Here is a 21,356-nt window from a genome sequence, read left to right on the forward strand (position 1 = left end):
AGACGCCCACCAAGAGGAATAAAAATTTCCATCATTTTTGAGAGGATCCTAGTCACCTGCTCATTAATAAGACAATCGGGGTTTTTCTCCAGGGTTTATAAATTTACGCTGCCGGCGTAGTATGTAATAGGTAGTTTGTAATCGTTCGTTCCCCAGGTTATGGACTGGGCAGCCTATCCATTTTATTACTTGTTTCTCGCGCATTCTCGTGTAAAGTTGTATTATGTAGATTTTATTTTACTGAGACCCTAACATTTACGTTGAGCTTATGATAGGGAAAATGTAAACACGGTAGCTGTTTATCTGTTTGGACACCGCAATCGCTGCAGACCGTGCAATCGTAAATCATACAGTCGCCCACTAAAATATTACTTTTCGTTTGCTGCTTCGGTGTACAGTAATCTCGCACACCCCAAGGACGTGCACAAGAATGGAACGTTATAATTCACAATTGTCCCTTTTATCTAGTTGTATCAAATGCATGGGCTAAATCGTCTTGGCAGTGGATAATACATTGTGTTCAAAGACGTGTACAGGGCCACGCGTGTAAGTGTTGCAGCTGGGCTTACTGCGTGGTACTTACTTAAATCGGTTGCGTCGGTTTCATGAGTAAATTCTGTACGCGCAAAACACAGTGCAACAGTACATTGTTACAAGATAAAAAAATATGAATCTACTTTTCTGTACGCTTTTCTGTATTTTTATTATACAAGTTAATGTGATGTTAATGGAAAAAAACATTTGAGTACATTTTTGCCAAGGTAATTGTAAAGATACCGTATCACAGGCAAAACTCAAATTATGACACTAATCGTGGAAGTTACACTTAGCATCATTGGTAAATGTATTGTGACAACACTACATACAGTTTTATTTATGTTAACAGTAAAATCCATTGATAATATTTATAGCTTACTTTGTTGACATTGGATTTTAGTTTTGCCTGAAATTATTACTGAAAATGCACATAACCCCATAAGCATTGGATTGCTTTAACAAGTAGCACAACAAACACACATACACACAATAATTTGCGTTCCACTGCAGATATCATGATTTTGAATGATTTAATGACACTATAAAATGAACACAGGCTCTGAGTGAACAGTGCATTTTAGTTTGTGTGGCTGGCAACATTGAAAGAATGACAAAAAATAATTAGAATTTAGTCAAGCAAGGTAGAAGATGCTAGACACAAAAGTCTCATTTGCTGAAACTGCCTATTTAAGTTTGTTCATCATTTTTATGGCTTTACTGTCTAATCAAAAAACAGTCAGTGGATTCCATTTGAAAAAACATAGAGGCATACATCAAATAATTCCTGAGACTTTTCAAAACGAATTAAAACAGCATTGTTCCACAGCTCACATTGTTTGGGTCCTTACAAGATCTCCGGCTTGAGATCACTTGTGAGCAAAAGCCTAGCTCACCAGACTGGATGGTCTGTGACTGTAAAAGGTGACCAGACTGGTGTCCACTAAGGCAGTAAACCTCAAGTTCAACTTTTCTTTGAGGTAATGCAAGAAAACACCACAAGAAATGTTCCAGGTCCTTGCTTTGGACTCCCACTTAGTGAAGTTCATACAGTAGATCTTCAACAGTTATCACAAGGTCCTGAAATGTTGGACGTTCTTCTGGTTTCTAAGAATAAACACAATGCAAATCGGGAAAGGACACTTTAGAACAAAAACTAACAGGTGATATTCTGGTGTAGTAGCAAGTACTACACCCTTTCAAGATCAAAGGGAAAAATTCATGCCACTCATTAAATAGTTAAGTTACTATATGATCTTGTTTGTACATATATAAGAGAAGATAAAACGAAGATAACATAACATGATTGGTCCACATGTTACCAATACATCACCAGTAGAGTACACACCTCATGCCAGCAGCTTGTCATGATAGCATAAATTCTGTCATTGGCCAACTGGGGGCGATAGAGACGCAGGCCACACGACACCTCCTGAACTATATCTGTGTTAGATAAGCGTTCGTAGGGAATCTTGCCAAGAGTGTAGACCTCCCACATCAGGACCCCTAGTGGGTTGAGAAAACAGCAAAACTAAGGGAAAACAATTTCAAAGACTCCAGCACAGTCCAAACAAAAGCTTAAATCAAGGCAATGAATGAGGGGCGATGGTGGGTGTTAGTGAAATAAATTTTGACTCACTTTACTGATCAGTTAATTCATTTTAGTACAAAGATCTGGTTCACTGTCTCAGTGATTCATTTCAGTGAGTTCCACTTTTGTTTAGTTCACAATTACTGGACACCATTATGATTTTTCACAGAATGTTCATTGCAGCTCAGCAAATGGCACTCAGGAAATGTGTGTAGCATCTTTGAGCGAGGTGATAAACAAGGTAACATAAAATAACATCCTCATAGGAAAAACCTTGTTTTGCATTTGTGATAGAATGTATTTATTAGTATTAAAATCATATTTTAAACATAATAAATCTAAGTATGAGCAAGATGTCAGTGCCTTCAATATGAAATAAGCAAATGTCGCAACTCTGGGGCCATGTCAATGTTCTGTAGAAAACTTAACCCTTTCCAATCAGAAGCCTTGTCAATTAATAAAAAAGTATGTAACTATAAAAAACAGCTTTATTTTTAAAATATCTAACAGTATAAATATATGATGAGCATAAAACCATGTTTGTTCAGTGGAGGCCGGGCTCTAACCGAAAGCCCAGATGTCGGACTTGCTGCTGAACTTGGAGTAGAGCAGGACCTCTGGAGGAGACCAGCGCACTGGGAACTTTGAGCCTGCAGAGCTGGTATACTCATCATCCAGAACATACCTGAGAAAGTAAGAAAAGGTGTGAATCGACAGAGAGAGCAGGAGACCGAGTAGAATCTCAGATGGGTTCACTCAGACAAACTAGGACGTATCTGGTATGTAGCGGTAGGTGCATGATTATGGGATCCTCTGCCATTTTAAGCCAGGTTACTTTAGCAAATATCCAACTGGATACTACATAGATAAGCAAATAACAGTAATCGCTATTCAGACATTTTGGACTTGTTGCAGGTGCCATCATTTAAAGGAGTTGCATAAATTTTACCGTGACAGTCCAAAGTCAGTGACTTTAATGGTCCCGTTGGAATCCACCAAGCAGTTCCTGGCAGCCTGAAAATAAATATTGATGGATACACATTTTTAGCATGGCAATGACACTGACACTTCCTCATTAAATAACGTTCATTGCATAAGCTATTTAGGACTTGAAAAACTGCAAATACTTAGATATTCCCCTCCTCTCCTGGCCGTGCCTATGACAGATACTGCACTTTATGAACCAGAGCAGAGTAGAGCATGCTGGTACTGACAAGGTCTCTGTGGATGTACTGTTGGGATTCCAGGTAGGCCATGCCCTCGCTCACGTCCTTGCACATCTCTAGGAGCTGGATGGAAGTTGGTTTCTTGAGAGAATCCCGTAGGTAATCAAGAAGGCATCCATTGGAAAGGAACTCTGTCACAATGTAGATGGGCCTTTGTTTGGTGCAGACGCCATAAAGTTGAACCAGATTCTCATGACGGAGCTTCCTAATAGAATGCAAGTATATGCTTGCTTATTCTTTTCAAAGATATATTTACACATACGTTTTTCTTGTGTCAGTTCTGCCTGGAAGATAACACTAGAGTTTTTAATACGATTAATAACACATTTTAAATGGGCTCAAGAAGCAGAGCTTGTGTGTAAAAACAGCATGCAGAAAAGGTCAATATTATAACAAGCTGGCATCAAAATGTAACAACTGGCAGCTGGCAACCGACACTCACATCATGACTTTGGCTTCGGCGATGAAGTCATCCTCCGACATTGAACCCTCTTTGATCATTTTGACGGCCACGTCTTGCTGCCCTTGTAACTTCCCGTACTTCACCACGCCAAACTGCCCGCTGCCCAGCTCCTTCATGAAAGTCAGGTGGTGCGGGTCGATTTCCCAGAGACCTGTGGCCCGAGAGCAGAAATGGCTCAGGTGAGAGGAGAGGGATGTCAGAAATTGTGCTCATGCTTACCAAACAGTCTGGGTAGATCAAGCTCTAGCCAGCCTTCTGGATACTTGTTTTGGCATCCACATAATTGTGACCCTATCGCAGACTCACCGTATCCTAATCCGGCAGTGCAGGGTGCGTTTCTGGTTTTGTTTGAAACAACATACTTCAGTCTGCTCACCATACCTATGAACAAAACAAAACACACAGACTTTTGCAAGACCTCTTAAATGTCCACTTGCACTTGTGGTTGCAGATGTTTTTTTGATTCATTTAAAGTGCATCTTGCTGATGAAATTATTAAAAGCAGAGCTTGTCTGTGGTACTTTCTTCACTTCATACTGTAGCTATATATTTGACAGACATATGTTGCCATTATAAATTCTTATGGACATGTATTTTGAGAAGGTCAGTGAGTAATCTCTCTTAAGCCTGTATTGTCAACTTGTGTGTGTGTGTGCATGTGTGTATGGGGTGACCCTTTGGTCCTGCACAGAAGAGCACCTGCCGAATTGTGCTGGTGGTAGTTTATGAGTTCAGGAATGCTGCTAAAGCAGTGTTTCTCCGCCAGGTAGAAAAGCCCTTGTGGTTTGGTGCAGATGTTGTAGTGCTTGCAGCTACCCACTGTTTCCCTTAGAGAAGAGAGAAAAGCACAATATTAGAGCCACTGGGTTGGAAGGGTCAAGGGGCATCTGTGTGCTGCATGCAAGGCTTACTTCTGCTTCAGGTGCAGTGAACTGCAGGCCAGTGATGCAGCAGAGGCCCCCATGAAAAACCAGGAAATCATTTCCTTGATGTTTTCCTTTTCATTTAGTTAAATCATTTTTTTGCCCAACATCTAACCACATTCAGCCATTCCCCTTCACTGGAACAAATGGCATGCTATTGACAAGTCTAGCCTGAACTCACCCTCCAAGCTTGGTGTAAACTGATACGGTGTACTTCCCAGCTTTGCTTGAGTCTCGTACCAAAAACCCACCATCTTTGTTCTGTGGGTAAGAATAGATCAGTCTTTTATACTTTTTGGTCCTGCCTGGAACTGAATGAAACACTTGGGCAGACAGCACTCATCTGCAGAAAATGACAATATGTACACACATTCTGCCTTTGTTTATATCTATGCATGTCTTTCTTTCGTCAGAGCACAGACAATTCACTAAGAAATTTAGCAAGTATACTGAGCTGGTGTTTCCAAACTTTGGTGCTGGAGGACCTTGGTGTATACTCGTGTGATTCCGACTTGGCTTTTTCCTCATAATAGGTTATCTTGAAATGTTAATATCATACTAATCTCTTGAGGGTTATCAGCTCTAAATTTAAAATAAAGAACTGTGTAATTTGTGCCAATAAACTTAGCAAAGTAACAACTTGTTACCTCCATATACCCACTCCTAATTAAATAACAGCAAGTCATTCAGGTAGCAAATAAACATCTTAATTAAATTAAGATCCTCAATTCACATCTCAGAGGAAAGAGCCGCACTCATGGGGAGCATGAAAACTTTGAGAAACAAAGCATTGTGCCAGAAAGGCAGAATGCGCTATTAATAACACTGCCACCAAATAACGTTTGGAAGGACAGGGGTGAAGTCTGTCTCTTCAGCACTCACCTCTGCCTTTAACAAGTTCTCTGCCTGACTGCGGTTCATGTTCTTGCAATACCAGCTGCAGAGGGAATAGAGGAACAGATATCCTTTCTACATTAGGGGCAGTGTCACAAGGCCACCAGACAACACAGGAAATCATGGTCACATGATATAAATGTGCTCATCACAGTTGAAGACCTCCATTCTGTTAGATTCTGTTTTTTACAGGTGTGTTTTGTATTGAATTTACCTAATTTACTTAGGTTGAAACTATTAAGAACTGAACTCTACTTAAAGAAAAATCTGTTAGTTTGCATTAAAATGTATTTTGATGAGATTTTCTTTTAAATGTTCAAACTTGTGCATGCTCGTCATTCTGTTTTGTTATTACCAGGAAAAAAAAAAGGAGTTGGCTTGCTTTTTGCCTGGTTTTACATTCTTTCTATAAATCAATAAAACTATGTTTCGCAATGTAGCATGCTACATGAAGAAGGTACTGTATGTATGGATTCAGTGTTTCATTATCGTGCTAGGCTTACAGGGTTTGAGTTACAGGAAATATTTTCCTATTGTTGGTAGTTCAATATGCTTTTATCATATACGCATTATTATCCACTGAATCAAACATTTATAGACACTATATGAAAAATACATGCACTAGGCCCTAGGTTGAAAGTGTTTTGCAGTAGGTTGTCTTCAGGGGGAAACCTCATAGATGTACAGGAAATCCTCTCTTGGAGAAGTATGAAGATAAAAACCCTGTCTTTATGTTTTTATGGCCTCTTTCCAGAAGGTCTTGACAGCTCACAATATCTTACTCACTCATACTTCTCAAGCCCATTTCCAGCCTTGATGACGTAGTTGCTGGGAATGTAGCCCTCTTTGCTGCAGAAAAATAAGCCAAAGTAATCATCATATTGGCAAGGGCCGTTTCTTTTGGGGCTGCAAAATTGTTTTTTTTGAGAACATTTTCAAACACTTAAAATAGAAATTGGAATAAACTCCAGACAGAGCCACAAATGGCTGTTTTCTGTCTGACAATGCTAGAAAAATGCATAACATTTGTCTAGATCATTGGTGCCCAATCATGTGCCATGGAGGTCTGAGATTTTGCAGGTTTTCATTCCAACCAATCATTTCACCTGCTGATTTCACTAATGAACACACCTTCAACTAGAGAGGAGGGTATTAATCAGTGAAATTAGCAGGAAAAGTGATTGGTTTGAATGAAAACCTGCATAATCTTGGCCCTCCATGGCACATGATTGGGCACCTCTGGTCTCGATATTTACATGCAGCTTAATTTCTCCAGACAAATCTTTTTGACTGTTTTCTTCTGCCCTTGTGACTAACTGCATTTGTACAGAAAAGGCAATGAGGGTAGAGCAAATAATCTTCCTACTGCTATGTCCTGGAATGCACATTGTGAACAGCAAAAGTCGATAGTTCAAGTTGTAAACAGGTTCTGTATGTATGGCTTTCTCACCCATATTTGTCCCTGGCTCTCCACCAGTTTGTCTCTGATGTTTCGAGGACTGTGTATTCTTCACCCCTCCGGAGCTCCAGTTCCTGATTACCCAGGGGCGCAAACTCATATTCTGCTACCACTGCAAATCCTGTGGACGAACTAGGCCGTGGTGGGGGTGGGGGCTGTTGAGGAAGTGACTGAGGACTTGTCTCCTGAGAAAGGGGGAGGGGGAGGGGAGGCGATGGAAAGCATGTAACGAGTAATTAACTTTATCACGTTTATTTCTATGAGAGAAGAATCATGTAGCAGAAACACAAACCTCTTGTGGGGTTGGAGGTAGTGGTTTCCTGGATTTTCGTCGTGATGCATTACTGGAAAATCCTTGAGGGATAACAAAAATGAGAGGGAAGTCAGGTGCATTATTAAGCCTACAGTAAACCAACCAAGTCTTCTGTGCTGATCTGTAAAACACCTTTTTGGTTTTAGTTCCCTTTCACCATGACTCACTCATCGTCATAGGACACAAAGGACAAGATGCAATATATTAGTCAGACAGCACTAATCATCCACACATACTCCAGTGATACCTGGCCTAGCTCTGCAGGGATGGAACTTTTCAAGGCCTCACATCTTAAATACGACTGAAAGAGTGGTGAATTCCTGAAATGTCATAAGCCACACTACTGGCTACATCACATAACAAGGAACTAAAAAACTGGATTACCGCTCATGCAGTTATGTGGCACTGACCTCCGTTCTTGGTGTCCAGCACTCGGCAGCCCATAGCATGCTTGACCTCCTGCTTGCAGCACAGCCACATCCCATCAATCCAGAAGCACGGGTGATACTTTTGTGCTAAGTCCTTGTTGAACCGTACCACTGTGACCGGAGGCATGGAGGTAAACATGCATGCTTAACTCAATGAGGGATCATTTATGGGTTTTATTGGACTGACAATATAGAGGAAAACAAGTGCATTCACATGCTTTATATGAGTAACAATGGCAAACATGGCTAACAACATTCCAAGACCAGAGAGAATACATGCAACATCACTAAAGCACTTTGTGCAAGTGAACTTTACTAACCAAGAACCAAAAGACAAATTGCACATATATACAGATTACATCCATAATATAAACCATGAAAAATCCCCAGCCAAAACCTGAATTAGTATGCATCAGGACATGCATCATGCATGAATGAGCCTCAGCATGTGCATTGGTTTGATGGAAGAAATAGCCTTTCTGTGTCTCTCTTCCCAGTTGGGTGATAGGCCTGAAAGCAATGCAAAGAGACTGACCTTGTTTCAGCTTGTGTATCCAGCGCTTCCTGATCTCATCGCTCTTTGCAAAGATGTAGAGTGGTCCTTCATCATAGATAATCTGCAGTGAGTGGGGTGATTTTGTATGCCTCCATCAGTCTTCTAAAAAGAATACTGAAACTGTGCAGCAATTTGTACCCCAACCTACTGCAACCATTAGACATTAGAACTGCTGAATCACTGATGTTTTTTTTTTTGCCACTGGCTCAAATCCCTGGTTAAACTGTACCTTATCTCAACTCTGATCTTGAAATCAGCTATCCTTAACTGCAGCAAAGTGTTCTGTGTTACAGATAAGTATTAAGCATGAAAGCATGAAACTGCTGGTATGCTAGTGATGTCAGTTTTGTTTAATTGATAAGCAATTTTTCTACGATGAGTGCAGGACAATTTCTTTTCAGAGTTTACCAAGTTAAACTGTTAAAAGGAAGAGTGGTATATCAGTGCATCACATTTTCCTTGTACTTGAAGATGTTACTTAGTGACATGAAAATGAGAATGATTAAATGATAAATCACAGGACATATGTACTGATAATATACAGAAGAACATAGAAAATCACAAGCACACTGAATTTAGTTCAGAAGTACATGCCCTCTCAGAAATTTTCAACAGAGTCAAGCCTTGTAATATTGTTTAAAGAGTCGGTCTGTGTCTCTGAAATTTAGCCACGTGCACAGCTTTTGACTCAATGGCACATTTCTTTTTTTTACAGAACAAAAATAACTAACATACAGAATTTCCTGTCCACTGCCTTCTGGATCACATGGCTTGCTGAAATAACGTAACCAAAGTGCAAAAGCCTATAAAAGATGGCACTGTGCTTTTAAATATTTTATTCTTTATTGTATCCTGCACAACCTGTGGCACGGTCTTGCAACTCACCATTGTTAGTGAGCTGGTCTTTCACTTCCTCAATACTGCAGGTCATACTGCTAAAACATTAAGCACTAATTTTTCTGATGAAATATGGTTAGGGCAGACTCCGTTTGAGTACACGTGGGGGGAGGGAAGCAGTAGCGTTTGGGATGACTGCCCTGGTGGCCTGTTTTTGGATTCAGCTGCAACACCTGCTCAGCTTTAGGAGTGCTTCACTTCTCCTTTTTTTCTTCAACTGCTATCTAGAGAAGCAGCTCACTATTGTCTAAGGGCTCTGCTGACAGGTAGTACTTATTTTCCTTGCACCCACTCTACAGATTTATTGTCCTGGCAGCAGGGAATTCATTTTTCACCTGCTATATAAGAAGTACAGTTTGTTTCACCTTTAAAGAAAAGCATTGCCTGTATAATTGGAAGGCCCAAACAAGTTGTTTCCAAGAGGGTGTATGTTCACTGTAGCTACAAAGACAAATTAAGTCAGTATATCTCACAGAACACAGCAAGCCCATTGTGCCTGATACTCTGCGAGGAATTTTCTTTCCTGCATTTTTAAATTCTTTCCAATAATGCTACGTAAACTTTAACTTAAGGAATAAAGGGTCAAATGAGGCAAGAATAGAAGAAGAACTTATCTCTGGATCAAAGGCCTGAGTGAGGGCGTGTGAGAGAGAGAGGATATAGATATGACTGGTGTCAGATACCCAGCTGCAACTGACCTGGAAAGGGAACAGTCGCTCAATGGGTGCACTGTCCTCTGGAATCACTTTCTCCACACATTTGATCTTTTCAACATCCACTGTTCCTTTCAGGCACTTCTTTTTCTGAGCAGAAAGAGAAAGTCCAGAGAGAAGGTCCATTTGACAGGGCTCTGACACATTATTGCATGTGTTTTTGCTGTTGTTGTTGTTGTTAGTACTAAGAACACTTCAAATAAATACCTCTTTACATAGCTGGTTTATAGTATGCTTGAAAAATTCTTGAAAAATCCATGCAAACACATTCCCTGTGTTTTTGTTTCAGAGGAACCTCCCCAGATGTTGCTACCATTATATATCATCAAGAAAAAAAATAAGATAGAAAAAGAAAAAATAAGATAAAATAAATAATGTGTGCCAGTGATGTATGAACACAAATTATTGTGTATTTATGTTGGAAAGAGAACATACCGCCTTCTCTATATCATATTCATAGTAGGAGATCTTTTCCTGCGTCAGAATGAACAACCTCTCCTTGAAGTTTAGGGGTGATGTTTTCTTCTTCTGCTGGGAGCGTTTTATGAAAATGTCTTCAAATATTGTGTCTGACATTTTCTAGCCAGCTCAGACTATATGGAGACAAAAAAAATAAGGAAAATATGGTCACCTCACAACAATGTTAAAATGGAATAAATGTGCCCTGTTATGGAGTAAAACTCAGTGAGTGACAAGACTCAAATACATTCCATTGGCATCTCATTTGAATCTTAATAGCCTGGTGCATAACAGTCCCATATTCAAACTTTCCCCATCTCAATGTTTTTCTCTCAGTTCCTAAGTAATCCCTGTTACAATGAAAGTCAATAATGTGCACATCAACCTCAATTCTCATATTCCTTTTGAAAATACATATGCTAGCAACAGGAGACTTTCCTAGATGGGATTCAATGAACATTTGTCATTAAGTTTGACTAATAATTAAAAGCAAGAATTGTTAGAAGCATGTGTTGTAATTACAGTTAAGGACAAATATTGATTGAATGCAGGCCATACTGTCTTTCTATTAAGTACAAATTAATTTGAAAAGTTTTGAATTCTTACTTACTTACATGCATACGTACATACATACACTACATTTCCCCCCTTTCGAATTAGTGGTTTTGGCTATTTCAGCCACACCCATTGCTAGTAGTTGCATAAAATCATTCATACAGGCATGCCATCTCCATTGACAAACATTAGTAGAATGGGTCATACTGAAGAGCTCAGTGACTTTCAATGTGGCACTGTCATAGGATGCTACCTTTCAAACAAGTCAGTTTGTCAAATTTCTGTCCTGCTAGAGATTCCCCAGTCAACTGTAAGTGCTGTTATTGTGAAGTTTAAGTGGAGCAACAGCAGTTCAGGCTCGAAGAGGTAGGCCACACAAGCTCACAGACCAAGTGCTGACGCGTGTAGCACGTAAAAATCCTCTGTCCTCAGTTGCAACACTCACTACAGAGTTCCAAACTACCTCCAGAAACAACGGCAGCACAAGAACGGTTCATCAAGAGCTTCATGAAATGGGTTTCCATAGCCAAGCAGCCGCACACAAGCCTAAGATCACCATGCGCAATGCCGAGCGTCGGCTGGAGTGGTGTAAAGCACGCTGCAATTGGACTCTGGAGCAGGGGCAACACGTTCTCTGGAGTGAAGAATCACGCTTCACTATCTGACAGTGTGACAGGCGAATCTGGGATTGGCAGAATGCATAGTGCAAACTGTAAAGTTTGGTGGAGGAGGAATAATGGTCTGGGGCTGTTTTTCATGGTTTAGGCTTGGCCCCTTAGTTACAGTGAAGGGAAAGCTTAATGCTACATCATACAATGACATTCTAGAGAATTGTGCACTTCCAAATTCGTGGCAACAGTTTGGGAAAGGCCCTTTCCTGTTTCATGTCAATGCCCCTGTGCAGAAAGCCAGGTCCAAAAAGAAATGGTTTGCTTTGGTGGGGAACAACTTGACCAGCCTGCACAGAGCCCTGACCTCAACCCCATCAAACTCCTTTGAAATAAATTGGAATGCTGACTGCAAGCCAGGCCTTACGACCAACATCAGTGCCCAACCTTACCAATGCTTTTGTGGCTGAATGGAAGTGAATCCCTTCCTGAATGGAAAGCCTTCCCAGAAGAGTGGAGGCTATTACAGCACCAAACGGGGGTCCAACTCCATATTAATGCCCATCATTTTGGAATGAAATGTTCAACAAGAAAATATGGGTGTGATGTTTAGGTGTCCACATAGTTTTGGAAATGTAGTGTACATACATACATACATACATACACACATATATAACAAATCCACTGTGTTCATGGATTGGGTTCTCATGACAAATTGCCTTGATGTGTATATGTTCTAGCAGTAAGACTTCTTGCAGTAAGTCTATGTGTTAACATGTAGCTTTGAACACAGCGCTTACACCACAGCACCATTCCTGTTTTCAGTTCTCAGAGAAAAACATGGAGCCACAGTACACCACACTGCAAAAGTCAGACACAGGCCTATGGCTCTCGATCATGAGGCGGAAGTATTTCTGCCACACCGTCACCAACAGCACCATGTCATGAATCTACAGTTCATGAGCATTCAACAGTCGTAACCTCTGGGGTAAGGCTGAATCTGAAGCTGACAGACAGGATAGTATTGATAGGCATCTATGTCAGTATAAGACCTTAAAGCCTGTAAGGTCAAAGCAGTGATATATATGTTGAGTGCAGTATTTAGGACCATTCGGTAATAATGTTTTTGCTTCCTACCAGCTTACTTTACATTCCTGTTTTATACATATAGTTTCCTTTTCATATTCTTTTATTACTGTCATATTTCAAATCCACCTTGAATAATATTCTTTCATTGTTCAACATTCAGAAATATATTTACAGGACGCATTTCATCTTTCAAACTTTTGCATCCAGTAACTTGTTCCAACTGCATTACTGTACCGGTTCAGATTGGTTATATTTACCCATGTGGCTTTGAAACCATATTTTATTTCTGAAACATTAAAGCACATTTATTAATTAAAGCACCATGTCATAGAGGTGCTTCTGTTCTGGAATATGAGAATGCAGAGCAGTGGCTGAATCCCTAACCCCCAGAGAAACTGAACATTCTCTCAAAGGGAAAAATTTGTAGGCCATGCCTAAGGTTTTTGATGCCAGTTTTTGTTTGCTATACACAACCAAATGTGTTTAAAGAAGAAGTGGTGTGGCATTGAGAAGCACGTCCAGTTGCAATGCACTGAATGAAAATGTTCTACGTATATAAATAAACTCACCCTTATTGCTCAAGAGAATGAAATTAAATTGCATTACAACTCACAGATGTCCCTGGCCTTATGTTCACATCTCGCTCATGCTATTCCTCTTCTCGTTGCAGATCCTGCAAACACTTGTGTTTCGGTTCTACATGAAACCAGACACACTTACATTCCCCTTCCTATTCCCAATAGACATCAAGAATTGCAGGTCTCTCCTGGTCCCTCTTCTGAGAAAGCTACGGTACTTGGATGTGCAGAATTGCTTATTCACGATGCCCCTCTAACCATTTCCTGCTGTCAACTGCTGTAGATAATGAAATGTTTGGCATGCCACTACTCTGTCACAGTGACCAAAACCAAAAACATTTTCTATGCATGTGCCACATGATATTGCTTAAACTGGCATAATAATATGACATTACACTTGAACATGTGTAACAACTTGATAAGTACTGCTCTTGTATTACCATTGTTCATAAAGCTATAAGACAAAACGTGCACAAATAGCACATTTAAAAAAATGATGTGTCATACTATAAGGGTAAAATTAATTATTTATACTCTTAGTGCCTGATTAATGAAGGGATCCACAACATTGCAAATTGAAGCTGTTGTACTACTGGCTTTTCAGATGAACTAATTTATATACAGTACTTGTAATGTTTTTTTAAAATTTATTATCATAATCATCTCAATTTTTGTAAAAACAGGGAAGTTGCATCATTCTTGCCCTACAGAATTTCACTTCGGTCACGGAAATGATGTTTGCTGGATTCTGACAGATATTAGTGAGAATTATATGCAGCTTGAATCCATCTATCACTCTGGAGCTTCGATCGTTTGTGAGGTCAATATTAAATCCCATTTTAAGAAACAAAGAAACTCTTTACTTTATACGTCTCCCAGATCAGTTTTTCTTATGTCACAAAAAGAACCTTTGCGCTCTTGCTGTGTTCAATTTATTGTTATATAGTAAGTATAACTGAAGTTGTTTATAAATAGTCGGCAAATGAGGGTAAATGCTGAAGACAGTGCTGTATAAATAATGCATTTCCCTCTCTTAGCGAGACAGAATGAGGTTAGTCAACTCGTAGTACTTTGTTTTCTAGGTGGATACCAGAGACTGCAAAAAATAGGTGGATACCTTGCTGTGCAATTGACACTAAAAGCTGTAGTGCCGGGCTGACATGCTGAGTACGCACTGCAAGTCGTTTAATTCAGAGGAACTTCTCCTGACCAGACTCTGGCTAGAAGCTTCCTGCCTTTATCAGATTGCGAACATGACACATTTCTGCTGTGGTGAAAATGACCCATGAGGAAGACATTTACTGGCAGTCAAAAATCATCTGAAAGAACATCCATCTAAATATGTAAATATGGAGCATGCATACATTTTATAAGAGGATCAACAATGTATTCCCCAGCTTTAAGTGCTGCTTTGCTTTGGGAAGAATTCAAGCTAGTGTAAAATGAATGGAAATGAAGGGCAAACACATTATTCATGTTCATCACGAATGAAACACAAACTTCCTTTGTTCTGGATTCTCCCCTTGTCATGTTGTTCACATATGTATTGATGGCTTTATGATGATGACATACTGCTTTATTTATCTTATTCATTGCACAACATAAAAGCGTTGTCAGCATTGTAGGTTTGTTAAGATGATAAACATCAAAATGCTGCTGGTGGTGTTGAAGGAGCGCACGGGCCACAAAGCTATGTATTGCAGAGGTTATTGTATCAACACAGCACAGAGACTGCTGGATGAAACTCTATGCTACACACAAAGCCTGAGGCACAGCATGCTGTAAACAAAGTGTATTTTTAAATCAAAGGAAAGGTCATGATTCATAAAACAGAGCAAAGGGACTTTCTTCAAAACATCTCTCTCCATATTTGTTCTCCTTTACAACTGTGTCAGTTTACATTTTCTAAAGAGGCATATCCTGCAATGCTGATAGTGCTTTCATTATTGTCGAATCAGCGGTAGGTGGTTTGGCTTCTCTTTGGCACTCCTGCAGATGAAATCATTTGCTTAATCCTCCTCCAAATATGCCTTCTCGCTCAAATGTTCTTAGTTTTGGTTGAAAGAAGAATGCTCTCATGCATGTGCCAGCTAAACCTGTCATCCTCTATGTATTAACAAAGTGGGTTTTGAGGCCTTCAGAATTTCATCAAAAAACCAAATTCCACGCATAGGCCAAGGGCCGCCCAAATCTATCACTTAAGCCTCCAAGTGAAACATCAGAAAACACGCACTCTGTTCTCATTTGGAACAATGTGGTTTGGAATAACTTAGCTCATTTTGAGATGCTGATGTTATCATCTTTGCTATGGTCCTGTAGTCTTTCATTTTTCCCTTTGTAATCACTTCCTAAATAAATACATAAATAAAGATTCTATCTGAGTCCTGCTTTACCCTAATCTCTGGAGATTAAACTTGCCAAATGATTAAGCACCTGGCTAAGCAAAAAGTGTAAATTTAATACACAGATCCACAATAATGGCCAGTTTAAATAGCCTTTCCAGTGCTCAAGAAGAATAGCAAAGGCCAACAACAGGAACAAGGAATGCATGACTCTGACATGCTAGTGAAAAGCATGAACCCTCTTTACCATTATAAAAGAAGTGGGTTCCACTTGTGGATACTCTAAACATACACAAACACACACGCACACGCACACACAAACACACACACAGTTCTTAATTTGCCAGTAAAATAAGCCATTTGTTTGGCTAGAAGAGGACTTTTATCTGATCCTGCGGAACTAAATCCTTTCTTAAAATATGAGTTTAAATGAGGAAAGGAATTATTTTAGAGATGAGGGGAAATAAACCAATGAATACAACCAGGAATACAATCCTGGGTTATTGCACAAATAATTAATAGGTTTATGAGAATAATACATGAAACAATTCAACATAAAGTTGTACATGATGTGAACTGCTTAGAAGGTAGAGGGCAGATTACTTACTATAACACAGTTATCATCACTGTGCTAGCTGGTGACTACGAACTATAATCAAGATTGCATTATTGCATTGTTAAATACAGTTTTCCATGCAGCCCATAGATCATATAATATTGTTGCTATGATGTACGTTTATTAGGAATATTGGATGAAGTAAAAATTGAATCGATAGTTTAAGTGTTATTCATGCATACCAGCAGCCTATAGAAGTCCCAAACCACAGTCAATTCCACTCTTCTACTTACTCGACAACAGCAGTACTCTGAATACTGTAATAGTACAACAAGCGCTAAGAAGTACTTACCTCCTCTCTGACAGTAGGTTGGCTGCAGTGAGGCAGGGCCAGAAGAGATAGCACAAAGACTTATCAACTCTCATTCCACTAGAATCTGTTGCAGTAAGACACCAAACCCCACCCTTTCTCAAGAACTGGCCTTACTCATTTCCCCTTTTGCTTCCTGCTTATTTCCATATTACTTCACAAGCATTAGTCTGAAGGCAAAGGTTTAGCATTTCAGCTTAAATATATTCGCCAAAAGTAGAATTTGCCACCAAACTAGAACAAATATTGGAGTAAATTCACTGTTTCTGGTAGACCTGCTTCTTTTTTCAAAGCCACTGGAGAAAACATAACCAATATTAACTGTATGTACAGCCAACAAGGGAGCACACGTTTTCAAAAATTACAGGATGAGGAATTGTTGAGTTCTAATTTTCAAGAACTGTCATTTTAGAGACCGTAGCCTGTTGCTGTCGCCAGTCGCCGTGTTCGGACCAGGAACTGTGGTTCGGACCTGACCACTTCATTTGTCTGTATACATCCTCGCCACAAGACGGCGACATTTTCAGATTCATAGGCAGTGAGTCGAAGTCGAAGTACAGGTTGTATGAATAAGTGCTTCCGGCAATTAACTTCCTCTTCGCCTCTGCTTCGGGAAGGCAAACATGGTAAGAAGAATTTGGGAAACCAAATGTTTTAGAATCACTGTTAATCTTACTATTGTGTAGTCCCCATTGACATTTCGGTGTACTGTTGTTGGCATATAGCCTCTTGCCGACGTATACATTTCATTATTTTTACATTTAAGCATTACCTTATTGTAGAATTTTGATGTTAAACATCGTCAGTAGTTGCCATTTCATTTACATGGAAAACATGGCCGACTGCTATGATCGTTTTCAGAAATCCATAGCGTTGGTATTTCTTAATATTTTAAAAGGTCTGTTATTCGTATGCAGGAGCTGTTAAATATTTATCTGTTGGAAATGTGGTCTATTGGAAAGATAATTTGGATAGTTTTGTAACTACGCTAACTTTAGCTTGCTAGCATCGATTTTCTTTTGAACCAGTTGTTTATGGACTACTACAGCCAATACGTGTTACTTGGCTTACTTCTGTTTGAATGAAAGCATGAGATTTACTGGGTTCGCTGTTTGCGAGGTTGCAATTTTGCTAGCTTGCGTGCTGCTAACTATAGTTAACGCCATACGAAGGAAAAGCCGACGTTGCCAACCTTAGGTTTCCGTATTTATCAACGACTGTTTTCAGTCTGAGTAAATTCATTTATGGGTGGTAAGTGGCTAGCTAGGTAGACATTCCTATTTGAATTGCTGCTTGCAAGATTCCACTCATGTAGTGCCACCTCCGTGTTTTAACGTTGCTCAATGAAATTATTATAGGTGAACGTGCCGAAGACCCGCAGGACTTACTGCAAAAAGTGCAAGAGGCACCAGCCTCACAAAGTTACCCAGTACAAGAAGGGCAAGGACTCTCTGTACGCACAGGGTGAGTGAAAGCCTCAGTTCTACATCCACGGGTTGTGAAGTTTTTGTACCAAACTGATATATGACGTAGAGTTTGAATTAAAAAGGCATGTAATGACCCTAAATTTATTTTTGCAGGTAAGAGGAGATATGACAGAAAGCAGAGTGGCTATGGTGGTCAGACGAAGCCTATTTTCAGAAAGAAGGTATTTCATCAACTAAGTGCTCCTACTTTTATAATAGAATAAGGCAGGTTTGTAGGGTGGCATAGTGTACATGGGAACTCTATGCCACCCTACAGACTGGGGGGGGGGATGGGGTGGTGACTGGGGAGGTTTGACTAGAACACTTTTTATAGCATATTTGAGTAAATTGGTGAACTTCTGGCACAAGTTTTAGATAACATCTGTCAACGTACTGAGCATGACTGTTGTATTGAGTGAGCAGCTGCAGAATCTGGGAAATTGGGGCTGAATTAAGATTTGACAATCACTTATCTTTGGAATGGGTAAGGAGTTCATTTCTGTGTGGATTGTAAGTTTTAAATGACAGTCATCAGTTTCCTTCCCCCTCCTCCTATTTGCATAGGTTCTTCATTATTCCATGTTGCTTTCTCTGCTTTTTGTTTTGGATCGTACCTTGGCATCTTCAATTATTCAATGGTCAATTCTTTCATTGCCTGTTTCCGCTGCTCTCACTGTTCACAGAAATAGCGAAGACCGCTTAATTGGTTGATATTGCCAAGCATAAGGCGCTCGGAATCTGTTAGCACCAGGTGCTTCGAACAACACTATGTAATCGCAAAGTGATTGAGTTTTCTGATTTGCACAAAAAATAGAAACAAGCATCCAAGGCTATTAAAAGGCCCAAACAGGGCTAAAAAGGTAATTTGTTTACTTGACATGATGATTCTTACTCATGTCTAATGAGTTGGCTGTTCTTTGGTAGTGCTCTGGCCGTTGTACATATTGTGATGCGGTGCGCTTCTGTGCAATGGAATTTCCTTTAAATGAATTGCCGATCATGGCTTTTTTGACCCCCTAATATCAGTTAAATGGTTGAATTTCTGTCTCAGGCTAAGACCACGAAAAAGATTGTGTTGAGGCTGGAATGTGTGGAGCCCAACTGCAGGTCCAAAAGAATGCTTGCCATCAAAAGATGCAAACACTTTGAGCTGGGAGGAGACAAGAAGAGAAAGGTAAGAATGCTGCTTTACAGAAATGGATAATCCTAGATACCTTTTTTACATTATACAGTGACTTTACAGTCTTCACCTATGCTAATCCCATGCATTGGTAACTGGGTCAAACTTTAATTTGGGGGTGACATAGCTCAGGAGGTAAGAGCAGTTGTCTGGCAGTCGGAGGGTTGCCGGTTCGATCTCCCGCCCTGGGTGTGTCGAAGTGTCCCTGAGCAAGACACCTAACCCCTAATTGCTCTGGTGAATGAGAGGCGTCAATTGTAAAGCGCTATATAAATGCAGTCCAATTACCATTTAATTCTTTGTAAAGTGTAGTATTGTTGTTTCTTAATTGTATCGGTTCTGGTGTTGTTAGTTTCATAGCTGTTCCAAAGAGTGGAGTCAGTGCAAACAACATTTAGTCCAGTGCACATGCCGCTACCTGTTGTACCCTGCATGCAAATAAAACTTATAAAACTGTACATGGAATTATGAAATCCTTTCCTTTCTGAACACTGGGGTGCCAAGAACACTGCAGTACACCTAAAGTTAAAAATTAAAGTTGTTAGAAATGTAGACTAGTTGTCATTGTTGATTTTGTACTTAAGTCATGAAGTAGTTCAGGGAACATTTCCCTTTAAACAGAGAATAAGAGATGACCCCTGAGGGTCTGCTGATGTATATATGTGAAAAGGGAGGAGGGTACAGGTGGAAAAAAAAAAAAAAAAAAAACATTTACAGCTGAAAATCCCTTATGACTGTTTCATAAGGAATTAAACACATGCTCACATGTTGGCCATAGTTTGGTCATATTTGAGCACAGTGGTTACTGAAATATGATTATAGAGATTTTAGCCTAACATTTGACCATTCTTAAAAAAATAAAAAATACTTTCTTAAAGAATTGCTCTCTAGTTATCCACACCAGAATTTCTGTTTATGGAAGAAACCATTTTGGAATTGTTGAAGATGTAATACTACTTTGCCTTTTTGTTTCTTTGCCATGAATGCAGACTTATCTTGTATCAAAATGAAATTGAATTGCTAATCATCCAGTTTGTTGTCTGTACTGTGTTTGAGTGTGCATCATGTGGCAAATTGTAAAGTTAGAATTTTAGGTCTTGTCTTTTTGGCATCTTAGTGAAACATTATTTACTCCAGGGGTAGAAACGGAGTCTGGTTTGCTAGGTAGTTTGACCAGAATTGCTGTCGCTCACCAGCATTTTAATTTTAATGATTCAACATTTGTGCTCACAAACAAATTGGAATTCTATCTGAATTAACATTTCCTTCATGCCAGAGTTGTACTAAAATTCTGAAGACAGACATTTTAGAGTGAAACTTTAATGTTACATGCATACTCGCACTACAAACTGATTTCTTACTTGGCAAACTCTCCTATTAGATTTTCATCAGGCAGTTTTATATTAAGTTAAGGCAGGTATTTGCTGGTCTTTTCAGCTTCAGTATAAAATATCATTGCAGAGACACTGAAAATGTACAGTTTTGCTGCTGAAAAATACCTTGATTGATGGAGCACAAGGGTTAATTCAGTGTTTTCCTTTTTGAAAATTTTCTGGAAAAATCAACAACCACTAAAGTAATCTTGTTTTTTTTTTCTTTCAGGGCCAAGTCATCCAGTTTTAATCTGCATCTGGCACTTTCTGTGGAGTTTTTCCATCATTGTCAATAAAAGATGAAACTTACCAGAAGTTGTCTGTTGTTCATGCTCTGCCACTGGTCTTCATATTGCATTTATCTCTGGGGTTTGAGATCTGCAATGTGACAAAAGCACATGATTGGTTGATTTTGGTATACCTATGAATTTTTCAGTGTCTGGAAAAGCGGATTCTCTTTTCCTGTTAGATTTAGCCGTAGTGGTGGGAACATTTTCTTGTTACCCAGATTTGAAATCTAAAGCTTTATTGCATTGCTTTTAAGCTGTGCTATTGGGCTACTAATTTGTGGGCACCAAGCAAAAAATGGATTTCTCATAAAAAGCTTTTTGGTCCAAAATCAGTTATGGATCAAAATAATTTATGAAGTTTCAATGAATAACTCGCCCTTTTTTCATGTTTTGTGTTGTGTACCTAGCAGTGTGTTGTATGGACAACATGCATGGCATCTTTCATATCTCATTTCATACATCTAGTTTTGTGGTGTATTTACTGAGTCCTTGC

General features: G+C 39.5%; 2 protein-coding genes across 2 annotated transcripts; one reads left to right on the top strand and one right to left on the bottom strand.

Annotated features, from left to right (window-relative positions):
* Window positions 1-1,050: 1,050 nt before the first annotated feature.
* Window positions 1,051-16,894, bottom strand: LOC135263008 (tyrosine-protein kinase BTK-like). Its single transcript, XM_064350534.1, has 18 exons — window positions 16,537-16,894; window positions 10,433-10,590; window positions 9,983-10,087; window positions 8,367-8,448; window positions 7,814-7,942; window positions 7,383-7,444; window positions 7,082-7,275; window positions 6,418-6,480; window positions 5,620-5,674; window positions 4,919-4,998; window positions 4,514-4,641; window positions 4,121-4,195; window positions 3,794-3,965; window positions 3,340-3,556; window positions 3,075-3,139; window positions 2,692-2,810; window positions 1,883-2,040; window positions 1,051-1,641 (listed from the first exon to the last, which is right to left on the bottom strand). The coding sequence occupies exons 2-18, from the start codon at window positions 10,571-10,573 to the stop codon at window positions 1,570-1,572; spliced, it is 1,917 nt and encodes a 638-aa protein (XP_064206604.1). The 5' UTR covers window positions 10,574-10,590; window positions 16,537-16,894; the 3' UTR covers window positions 1,051-1,569.
* A 150-nt stretch (window positions 16,895-17,044) lies between these two features.
* On the top strand, window positions 17,045-20,882 carry LOC135263011 (large ribosomal subunit protein eL42). Its single transcript, XM_064350536.1, has 5 exons — window positions 17,045-17,180; window positions 17,913-18,018; window positions 18,135-18,202; window positions 19,072-19,194; window positions 20,803-20,882. The coding sequence occupies exons 1-5, from the start codon at window positions 17,178-17,180 to the stop codon at window positions 20,821-20,823; spliced, it is 321 nt and encodes a 106-aa protein (XP_064206606.1). The 5' UTR covers window positions 17,045-17,177; the 3' UTR covers window positions 20,824-20,882.
* The last annotated feature ends 474 nt before the right edge of the window (window positions 20,883-21,356 follow it).

This window comes from Anguilla rostrata, chromosome 9, assembly GCF_018555375.3.
Source record: "Anguilla rostrata isolate EN2019 chromosome 9, ASM1855537v3, whole genome shotgun sequence".
NCBI classification, from domain to species: domain Eukaryota; kingdom Metazoa; phylum Chordata; class Actinopteri; order Anguilliformes; family Anguillidae; genus Anguilla; species Anguilla rostrata.

Excerpts from the sequence above, each read along its gene's own strand:
- LOC135263008 (XM_064350534.1), bottom strand. The coding sequence starts at position 10,573 with ATGTCAGACACAATATTTGAAGACATTTTCATAAAACGCTCCCAGCAG. Across the intron at positions 8,449-9,982 it reads AGCGACTGTTCCCTTTCCAG|ATTATCTATGATGAAGGACC; the intron begins GTCAGTTGCAGC and ends CACTCACTGCAG. Across the intron at positions 7,445-7,813 it reads GCTGGACACCAAGAACGGAG|GATTTTCCAGTAATGCATCA; the intron begins GTCAGTGCCACA and ends TTATCCCTCAAG.
- LOC135263011 (XM_064350536.1), top strand. Across the intron at positions 18,019-18,134 it reads GGACTCTCTGTACGCACAGG|GTAAGAGGAGATATGACAGA; the intron begins GTGAGTGAAAGC and ends TTATTTTTGCAG. Across the intron at positions 18,203-19,071 it reads AGCCTATTTTCAGAAAGAAG|GCTAAGACCACGAAAAAGAT; the intron begins GTATTTCATCAA and ends TTTCTGTCTCAG.